Genomic DNA, 11,212 nt, shown 5'->3' on the forward strand with positions numbered 1-11,212 from the left:
CCCTTTTGATATCCGCTTGATTTTTTTTTTTTTTTTAAAATACTCAATTTATATCTTCTCAATTTCTTGCAATAATTTTCATTTTTTTAAAGTAAAAGAATTGAACACTTAGCTAAATTCCAAAATCAATAAGCAGTTTCCAAAAACTACTTTATTTTTTTTAGTTTTCAAAATTTATTTTAGTTTTTGAAAACATATAGACTTAATTTTCAAAAATCAAATAGGTACCAAACGGAGCATGAAAAATACAAATACAAAATATAAGAATGGAAAAGTATAATTTAAACCTACATGGGTTTAAATAGGTTAATCCTGAACCTTAATATATAAAGCTCTAGCCATATGGGAACAGAAACCACTTTTGAATAAGCTTTCTGTAAGCAATTACTAAAATTGTGGACAACACAACAAGAAATTCCAAATCTAAGGGAGTCAGTTAAACAAACCAACTCCCTCTGTCTGTACATAACAATCATAACTACCACAGCTGACACAGTCTAGCTAGACACAAGAGATCTCATTCCCATTAAAAAAACAATACTTTTCAGAATCTAACCCATCTCAATTTGGAGATATAATAAAATTAAATGATGAGAAAAAGGAAGGAAAATATAAGTTAATGCATTTATAAAAAGAAAATTAAGAAACCACAGTGACAAAGAAAAGAAAAAACACAAAGGGGACAGCAGAGCAGAAGACAGAAGAATGAACAATACTAATGCCATGGATCATCCCAGCCCTTAGGACCTTCCCTTCTCACAAAGTCAACTATGACCTCAACTGCTTCATTAACTCTGTTGGAGAGAGAATGATTTCCATGTTCAATTTCAACTTTCTCTGCACCTCCCATTGCTTTGCACAATCTGCATTAGCTCATAATGCAACATCATTAGGAATCAAGCACTATGCTCGGTAAAATATTTTGATAGAATCCAAGACTGAACCAAAATGTATTGCAATATAATAGGAAAAGACTACAAGATAACTAAAGTCTTCAAGGGACTTGAAACCTGGTATTTTTGTATGGATGACCCATTTTCAAGATCTGAAATGAAAAAACCCACTTTTTAGAAAACCAAGTTTTTTTACCCTCTACTTGCATCGTCACATGGTGAAATTACTGTAACAACTCAAAGAAATATGGATGCTGGCCCTTGACGCTCGCTTCTCGCTACTTACTCTTATTTGTCTTGATACTCATTCTTGCTCATGTTGACTTCACACTTGCACTTGCTTCCACTCTCGCTCTCGTTACCTATTCTCGTTTCTTGCTTTGTATATTTTAAATTTAAACACATTTAAAACATTTCATTTCTTCTTTCTTGTTTTTTCATCTTTTAACTCTCTCTATAAGAGAGTAGAATCAAGAACGAGTAATGAGAGTGAGAGCGAGTGTCAAGTGTCGAGTCATCGAGAGTGATAGCGAGAATGATATCGACATGAGCGAGAGTGAGTAGTGAGAATTGAGTGTTGAGGGCCACATAGGTGCTTCAAAGGGTTGTAACAATAATCTCACCATGCAATGAAGCAAGTAGAAGGCCGAAAAACTTAGTTTTCTAAAAAGTGGGTCTTTTTTCATTTAGGCCCTTAAAAATGGGTCATCGATATAACATTCCATCAGAACCTCCCCTTTCTTGAGTACACTAACTCAATAGTCAAGCCTAAACCGTCTAAACAATTCTCCACCTCCCTTTTTCCCTTTATATTTATATCTCAATACCATAACAATCTCTCCATCTAATTACTAATATGCCTTAATACTCTAGTAGAGTTCTTATCGTATCTGCGAGTTACATTATTTATTATGAAACAAAGTTGAGCAATACCACCCCCATCAGAAAAGGCAAATTGTACGAGGCAAGTGGACTAAGGAATAAGCAATTGCATATGTGTAACAAGAGTTATATAGTTTACCTATCCACCAATGACTTCTTATCCACATATTCTGGCACATATTCGTCTCCCATGGAATAGATAACCTGCAATCGACATGCATGTCACCATTAGCCATAACAGAACAGATGATGTTTTGAACTTTATATTGGTCCAAAATTGAAATTTCTTTTTATTCGTGTCTTACATATTGTTGATCATTTTGACTCATTCACTACGTGGCACTGGCAGTCCTATTTGTTACCGTAGTTAAATGCTTTGTTTAACCGTATTTACACTTCTCCTCCCAGCTGGTGTTCTGCTATCTTTTCTAACTGATACCAATTTGGGAGTTAGATTCTTTGAGGGCGAAATTAAGGGTTATTTGGGGTCTGGCCATCTGGGTGTGATCAGTTTTGTATGGCTGACACTCTCTTTGGTTAATGAATTTGAAAGCTCTCAATGGATGTAGACATATTATCGAACCTAATGGAAAAGAGAGTAGAAAAGGGAACCCAAAGTTTACGTGGAAAATCCTAGAAAGAGAGAAAAAACCACGATAGAGACTGATTTTTATTATTGTTTTTTTGATACACAGAATACAAGGGTACAGTTCAAATAAATAGCCAATGGGAAACTCTAGGTGCATGAGAAATTACAAAAATGCCCCTAGGTCAAACTGCTATTTTCAACAGAACCAATAGAATCTTGGGTGTTATCTATTTCTTTCCTTTTTCTTCGTGATTATTGTCTTTGATTTGTTTTGGACCTTTTGGTTTTTACTCTGATTGAAGAATAGAATTCTCATCATATATCATGCATGAAAATTGTATTGCTCCATTCAGACTGACCAGGGAGAGAGAGAAAGAGAGAAGTGTGCATGCAGACCTGACATGGTGTGTTAGCCATGTGGCCAAGTCTCATTTTCAGCTGGTCATCATTAAGGTCAGAGCTGAACATATCGTCATCCCCCATATAGGAGCATAGGGAATAATACCTGCAAATAGCTAATAGTAATGTTAAAAATTGCAATATTTCTTCCAAACTTTTCATGGATGAAATGAATTAAAACTTTCTATCTCAAGAAAAAATTAATGAGACACCACAAATTGCCACACACACACGCAACTGGTAATAAAACTAACTTCCATCTCAAATAAAGACATTGTGGTCTTGTACTCACCTAGTGGCAGTTATTGGAGAAGATGGATCTGCCTCTCTTGGCATAAGATCTGATCCTCTGCCTTCGCTTATCATAGTTGAAGCCAAGTCAATCATGGCTGCTGTTTCAAGAAGAGTTGCTCTATACTCTCGATCACTAACTGGAGCCTGACCATATAAACAAGAATTGCGCCTAAAAGTTCAAAACTACACATGATCAAGTGCATCCAGTGATGGAACTACATACTATCTAAAAGAAGTTGACTACAAGTTTTCAAAAGCCAAGAGGGAAATAACTATTTTCCATCATTTTGATAACCATGGGCATCTAAAACTCTACAGGAAAATTGTATAACCCTACAACAAAGATATAGTTCAAGATCCTAGATAAGTAGGTATTATTCTTTGAACTCATTACCAAAGTATCCAGGTTCCCAACCACCAGTAAAAACCATCTGGATAATGTCGAGGAAATACAAGTTGTTTAGGTGTGAGTAATTATTGGTCAAATATACCACTCCCGATCATGCATCAAAATTAGTGCACCAAGGACCCTTGTAAAATCATCTCTCACCTGATATTTGGCTTATGAATATCAGAAAATTATTTCTAAAATTTTTCAAAATGCTTAATTTTTTCTTTTGTTTTTTTTAATATTCATAAATGTCCAAGTCAGTTTGAACACGCCTTGACAGTTCTCACAAGGACAACTGTCTGACCCTACAACAGTTTGATTGCACCTTGCCAAGGAAACTCGTAAGACATTAAGACTTAGATAGGTGATTACAATGGCTTAAATTCATTCCTCTTAAGTCCCATATTGATCTCTAGGCCAACCCCATGGTGATTAACGATAAAATATTTAATTTAAAAATGCTCTCAAACCCACCATCAAAATTGTTTAAGTGCTAATAGTAAAGTGGTTTACTGAAAGACACAAGCAAACTCATTCTTACATATTATAATGCCACAGAATACAAGTTCCACTTTCAGATTACAAAATTGCAAACCCTTGTTGCATAAGAAAATCTTAATCCTTTAGTCCCCAAAATCGAACACTTTCACCTTGCTATTATTATGTGAAGTCAAGTAGAACTTTAGCTACCAGAATCCTAAGTGGATGAACAATGAACCCAAAATTTTAATGCTGGACTTTTCCAATTGCTCAGGTCAACCTAAAAAGAAGTTCTACACCAACATATTTTTTTCCCTTTCAGATGTGAATCTTCCAATAATGGAGCACTCAAGGATAAACTATTACCTGCAAAATGGCACCACGAACTGCTCGAGAGCAAGCTGCATTTGTACGCATATAATGGACTATATCCTGCAACAATGTCACAAGAACATAGTTAGATAAAATTTCCAACTGTTGATCAAAGCTTCAACCATAGTTCAAGAACATTCAGCAATTACCTGACAGCCAGTACTATGTCCAAGTAACACAACACCCTCAGAGTCTTCTTTATTGATCAGATAACTTACTAGCTGATCGAGCTCCTTGGCATCCTAATCATATCAAGATCCTTTTATTAAAACAACATCTTGTCTAGAACCAGACAGCATATCACAATTCACAATGCAAATAATCAATTAACCTCTAACTATAGGTAAATGGAAAACTATATATTAGTGTTTGCCAACTAAACGATAGTGTCTTCCTTCAAGAAACTATGTATGTTGGCCATCCAACTTACTTGTTGCAAGCTGGAGGTACCATATCCACTGTACGATGATGAGAGAAGTATCTGAACAAGTGACCATTTTTCTTTATCCAAAGCAATTGCCAGAGGTTCCAAATATCTGCAAATAAAAAAGAAATACATATTCAAGCCAACCAAGTGAAAGGTTCAATCACGGAAAAACCCTCCACAAAAACATACTCTGTTGCCATAAAGCCATCAGTCAATCCACCAATGAATATGACTTGCTGTTTGTAATCCCCTGTCTTAAATGCAACCTGCAGCATAAAGGACATGATTAACCAGGCACCATGCAGAAGAAGTGCTTTTCATTCTTAGAAGCTAATGAATTCTAGGGGATAACATTCCTTAACTTGGTGGGAGATTATAACTTCTAAGGCAAATGGAATACACGGACAGTGATGAGTCAAACATCAAAACTCCCGGTACTCATTACTCATCAGAATTGATCAATGTCAAAGTTAAAAGTGGCCATGGTAATTCAAACATCACAATCACAGAGCACGACCACTCACTAATATTGCTACAGAAGTATGTTCTACACTGTTAAAGTATTAAGATAATTAAATTCACCATAACCCATGATTGTAAGCTTTTGAGATTAAGTAGTGATCTAATACAATATTAGAACAAGCCCTCCTCAAACTCTTGTAATGTCATTCCTCTCAAATAAATATTGATTTTTACTTGTTTGGTCTTCTACTAATTTTCAAGCCCACGAGTGAGAAAAAGTGTTGAATAGTATTGACATACATTTACAGTAACCATTTAGCCTAAGCTTTTGGGTTAAGAGCTAATTTAACATACACATAACATAAACCAAAGCAAATAATTAGAATGTAATGAACCAGAACCAAACAAACCTATATGTTCTTTTTTAACAAAGAAAACAGAAACAAGCATCTTCATTGAAATAATAAAATGAGAAAAATGCTCAAAATACAATAATGGAGATAAAACAGACATAACTAACAAGATATGAAATCAAGTACAATGCAAACACTTAGCAAGAGATTACAAGCTAACTAATAGAAGAAGAAGAAGAAGAAACAAAAGCACTTCAATTAAACTAATGTCTTGAATTAAATAGTCTATATATATGTATAACATAAATTTTTCAATACAGTCATACTTTTGAGCCTTAAAAAGTCCAAAGAGATGTTCACTAATTTCTCTCAACACCACCACTTGCAAAAAGGGAATATTCAAGATTAAGGTCCCCATTTGCTAACCAATCCAATCAAATTAAATACGTGCAAAGAACAGAAAAACAATCTAATTACAATCCCTATTAAAGATATTGTGAAAGATGAAAGATCCACAGACCTGAATTGGCTTGGGACCGTACTTGAAGAGCAACCCACGGAAGTGATTCTTCTTGACGACAGGACCAGGTGAATCCCCAGCAGGAGAGCCAGATGTAGTATTGGCTGACATTTTCATGCTCGCAGACCTATCGGAACGGCCGCGAACTATGACGGAGAGCCATGAAGTGGTTGAAGACGAAGAGGAGGAGGAGGAAGAAGAAGAAGAAGATACAGATACGGAAGGAATTGAAGAGGAAGAGGAAGAAGAAAGCGAGAGATTCATGTCAAATATCACAGGCCCCAATACAAATCATTGCCGATTACAATTTACAACATTCTTTATTCAATCTACAGCTCTCGATAATGGTGGATTGGGATTTGCAGAAGAGAAAAGATCGAGAAACTAAAAAAATTAGAAGAAATGGAAGATGGGTTTGTTCAGATTGGGTTGGATCGCCATGAAAAGAGGGAAAAAAAGGGGCCTTGAGCCTCTCCTGTTCCCCGCCCAGCCGAGACACGAAGAAGTTGAACCGCATTACACGCGCTGTAAAAAGCGCGTGGAAGTTTCCCTCCATGTGCATTTTTTCTTTTTTTCTTTTTTTTCAAATACAAATTTCCTCAACCTATGGTATCCGACAAGAAAGTCAATTTGTTATTGTGTTTTTTTCGTGTTTTACCGTAATTGTGTTTTTTTTTAGGCTTGTAGTTGAGTGTCTAGGCTAAATATTAGCTATCATATAGTTGTAAGATTGTATGTAAAAAGAAAATATAGTCTAAGAATGTAATTAACTTAGAAATGAAAAAAAATGGAAACCTATAATTTTTTTTAAGTTTTTTTTTCTTTTTGCATTGATATTTGGTACGAGTGATTTTGGACCAAAAATAGCAATCACAAAATGATAAAACCAATAAGATAACAAGATTATATAGAGGTCGAAAGTAACACCCCGTGACCAGAATGGGTTTAAAAAAGGAGCAAGCCTAGGCCAATGTACTCAGTCTCAGCAAGTCGAGCCTAACAAGGTATCGATGGCATATGCCCCAACTTAAAGGATCGCCAAATGACCAAAATTGGCATAAGAGAAGGTGCTTGGTCAAGGCATGGCCGAGGTTGACTCTAGTAAAATGCCCATAAGGGAATATCCCTCATATGCCTCGACTTAAGGAGTTAAAAGATAATCCCCAATGCATCTCTAAAACCCTATTAGGGAGAACTAGGTTAACTACATCTATAAATACATCATGATGGCTCCCAGAGAGAGGTAAGTCTATTATGGTTTTGGTTGGCCAATAATATTTTCTTTTATTATGTTGGATGTTTTGTCTTTGATTTTATTGATAGATCTCATGTATGGTATTCTTTCTTTATTAGTGGCAAATTTGTTGAGGTAATATTTTCCTTATTTGTGTTGTTGCCTTTCGGGTGACTTTCTTGCCTCTTGTGTTTTTATATTTAATGTTGATTTGATGGCAGGCTTGAGGTTAAGCCGCCTTTTTGTTTCTGGATTTTTCTTTGGTTGTTTGGTTTTCATTCATAACTATAAGTGGTTGTAAGTGTTATATCGCGAGAAGAAAAGAAGGTGTTCTACAGTTTTGAAGCTTGGTCTGTCTAAGCCATTATAATCATTGAGTTTTGGCGAAGTATTGGTTGTTTGTGCTTTCAACTAGCAAGTGAAAAGGGGGCCAGGTCATTGCAGTGACATTAGATTTAATTTGTAGACTCATCTGAAGTAGTATCAGACTCATTTGGGACAAGCGCTCTAGCTCTCAAGGTCTCTATGTCCTGCCCCCCCCCCCCCCCCCCCCTCCCCCCTTATGTAGAGACATGGATAACACCAACAATAATCATGTTTCAAGGCCAACAAATCAATAAGTCAAGAAGATCGAAAGTGATCAAGGAAATAGTGGTGGTCAAAAGGTTTGAGAAAGAAACTTCATATGTCGTGAATGTGAGAGGTTTGGACATTTTCAAGCAGAGTGTCCAAACTTTCTAAGAACGCAAAAGAATGGATATTCAATTACCTTTTCTAATGAGGAAACAAATTCTAGTAGTGAGTCAAAAGACGAAGTGCATGCTTTAGTTGGTAGTCTTTCCCTTGACAACCATGAAGTCTGTAAATCTTTTTGCAATGATGATCATATCTCATATATCTAGTCTACCAAAGTTACTATTTTGAGTGACAAATTATCTTATGAAGAAGTTTACGAGATGTAGATTGGAGACTCAAGATCTTTGGTTGTTCAAAATGAGAGGATTAAGAAACTCACGGAAGATAATTATTGTCTGCTAAGTACTATATTTGAACTGAAAAAAGAGTTACAAGATGCCAAGGATGATCTTGCGAAATCTATTTAAATGCTCAACTCTAGCACAAATGATCTTAACAAAATTATGTCATCAAGAAAGAAAATTTCTGGTGGCATTGGGTTTAACATGTCTGGAAATCACCTCTATAAAGGAGAATCCTCCCTCTATAAAAAAATTGTTCCTGCCAAAGATACTTCAATGTTTGCCCCAATGTTTAAGCAAGTGAAGGAACATCAGGCCCTCTCAACCAATTTGTGAAAAACATAAGTATTTTTCACTATCATGGAAAGGATTGTCATATTCGACCTTATTGTTATCAATTAAATATGATACTTAGTGACTCTCTTTGGTAGAATCATCCCAAAAACCTTACTCATGGTAGTTATGTTGGGAAAAAGAAAATGGAATAAAGGGTGAAGAAAAGTCATCTTCAATCGGATACTAGGTGTCAAGTTACTTTTACTTCTCTTCATGTCTCATCTAAAAAGGACTGGAACTTCGACAGTGGCTGCTCAAGTCACATGTGATAACACTGAAAATATGCTATTTTGATCCGCTTAATTCTGGGTTGTCCTAGATTTTTATGTGTTTATTTTGCTATTTTGTAGGTTTTGAGCATTTAAGAGGTCAAAAAGGCATTAGTAGTAAAATGGAGCTAAAACGGGCCAAATCAAAGCTTAATTGCATAAACCGAGAAATAGAAGGCCAAGTGACTAAAATACCCCTGTGTGCAGCATTGCAACCCTCCATCAGCATAGAGCTACATTGGCAGAGGCATCACATCACTCGACATCGCGATGCTACATCTACGTTGCATTGCTACGTTGAAAGACAATAGCTGAAAAAGTAGGATAGCGTCACAATGCTACCATCAGTGTTGCGACACTACAAACTCTAAAGGAAGAAAGGGCGCGCTTCAACATGATCAGCGTAACCCCACCATGATTACGCTCGATGCCTTATGTTGCAATTACAAAAGCCAGCATTGCGATGCTAGTTATCAGCGTCGCAACGATGTGGCTATGGATATAAATCGTTGCTTTAATTTTAGGTCAAAAAGAGGAATGGTTGGCCGATTTTTACACCATTAGGCTCGGTTGCGACCATTTTTTGTCAAAAACTAGGAGATTTCTTCATATTCTTCTCTGTATTCTTTATTTTGGTGTCAGGATTCATGTATTGATGAATGCCTAAAGGCCCAAACGTCGATTTGAGGTTTTTTGGTTACTTTTTATGGTTTAATGAGATTTTTCTTGTAATTTTCATAAGTTATCTATTATGTTTGTTTTCTATTCCTTAATTTAATTTCTAGGATGAGCATGCTTATAGATTTAATTGACAACTAAATCATAATACTTGTATATTTGTTCGCCCCATGCTATGCATATTGTAGGTATCCGTAATTGTATCAATAGCATACTTAATTTTAGTAGAAATATGTTTTAGTTATAGTTATGGTTTTAATTGCTAGTTTTTCTAGGATCATCCAGTAACGAAGATAATGAAACCTAGGGAATATAAATGCGTTAGGTTAGTTTTGACCAATTTAATCTAATGTTCTAATCAGTCCAAAGTGTCTTAACATGATTAGCTAAGTGAATAGGCTTGTGTGATAACACTTAGTTAATTTAGGAATCGTCATCCGTGTTGGTTTTCATTAGGGAGTTTGTTTGGCTTTTCCAGACATTCGATTAGACTTGATAATTAGATTGAAGAAAATCAAACACGAGGATTTCCATGAGCAGGGAAAGGGATCGTTCCAAATTCCATTCGAGTGAACACAATCGATTACAGTCTAAGAACGGAAACTAACAGGTCATGCAAAAATTGAAATTACAGCATGCTAGAAAATGATACAAGGAATAGAGGATGCATACATTTGAAGAACCATTCTTCAAGAATCCCTCGATCAATCTACAAGCGTCCAAGAATAGCACAAACGAACACGACGAGCAAAGCAACACGAACAACGAACATAGCCTCTATGAACCCAATCGAGTCCAACTTGATTCACGAACAGAGTGAGGCAACACCACAATGGTTACCTTGGTATTCTCGGTGTGAGAATCCAAAAGTTGTGGGCTCTGTATGATCTTGGCTTGAGGAAGAGACTAGAGGACTACAATCGGGTAGACGATCGAGTAAGTGGGAGATAGGAGTTGTGGGAGATATGACAGGGTCCACGAGTTCCATATTATTATTATTATTTTATTGCTTTTATTATTTTTTATTACTTTTTTTTTATTTAAGTGGATACAAATGGTAACAAATCTATTTGAATTTCACGTAAAACAAATCTAGGTGGAAAAAATAGATTTAGCAACTAGAAATTTGATTCAATTTTTATTTTACCATAGATCTTTAAAAATTTGAATTTTACAGTAAAAAAAATTTCCAAAAATATATCTCCTTTCATCTCCTCATCTTCTCCATCAATGTTTTTTTTTTCTTTAACAGAGAAATGAGTACTCTGAGAACGCCAAAAAAAATCAAATTATAAAATTAATATGGAAGTACCTACCACACGTTAAAGAATGTTACGAACTATGCCACAACAATTCACGGAACATTCAACAAACAAAATTACCAAACAGAGATAACGCTAGAGATTGTTAACCTAGTTTGGTGATTAACACCTACGTCTAGGGGACAATGTGCCAATGGAAAGATAACTTCATTAGTATAACTGATAAGTGATTACAACATGGTATTTATCGATATTGTCCACTCAAATACAGTGACGTTTATAGAGCTTAACAACTCAATAGTTCACCTAGGCTCCCCATAGATGTGAGACTCTCTCTCTAAGATACTTAGGCTCCTCCTAAGCAATGATATCAGTGAAGAATGTCATAGGCTCT

The 11,212-nt window shown here is 35.7% G+C and overlaps 1 protein-coding gene across 1 annotated transcript; it reads right to left on the bottom strand.

Moving 5' to 3' along the window:
- Window positions 1-359: 359 nt before the first annotated feature.
- On the bottom strand, window positions 360-6,867 carry LOC120069938 (alpha/beta-Hydrolases superfamily protein). Its single transcript, XM_039021782.2, has 9 exons — window positions 6,063-6,867; window positions 4,917-4,993; window positions 4,731-4,836; window positions 4,450-4,542; window positions 4,295-4,360; window positions 3,056-3,201; window positions 2,761-2,869; window positions 1,915-1,979; window positions 360-863 (listed from the first exon to the last, which is right to left on the bottom strand). The coding sequence occupies exons 1-9, from the start codon at window positions 6,324-6,326 to the stop codon at window positions 716-718; spliced, it is 1,074 nt and encodes a 357-aa protein (XP_038877710.1). The 5' UTR covers window positions 6,327-6,867; the 3' UTR covers window positions 360-715.
- Between the last annotated feature and the right edge of the window lie 4,345 nt (window positions 6,868-11,212).

This window comes from Benincasa hispida, chromosome 1 (assembly GCF_027475165.1).
Source record: "Benincasa hispida cultivar pf3 chromosome 1, pf3_genome.v1.1, whole genome shotgun sequence".
NCBI lineage: Eukaryota > Viridiplantae > Streptophyta > Magnoliopsida > Cucurbitales > Cucurbitaceae > Benincasa > Benincasa hispida.

Bases quoted from the DNA above. Each gene is read 5' to 3' on its own strand.
- LOC120069938 (XM_039021782.2), bottom strand. From the start codon at position 6,326: ATGAATCTCTCGCTTTCTTCTTCCTCTTCCTCTTCAATTCCTTCCGTA. The intron at 2,870-3,055 runs GTGAGTACAAGA...AGCTATTTGCAG, and splicing joins TCTCCAATAACTGCCACTAG to GTATTATTCCCTATGCTCCT. The intron at 864-1,914 runs GTAAACTATATA...GAGCTAATGCAG, and splicing joins AAGAAGTCATTGGTGGATAG to ATTGTGCAAAGCAATGGGAG.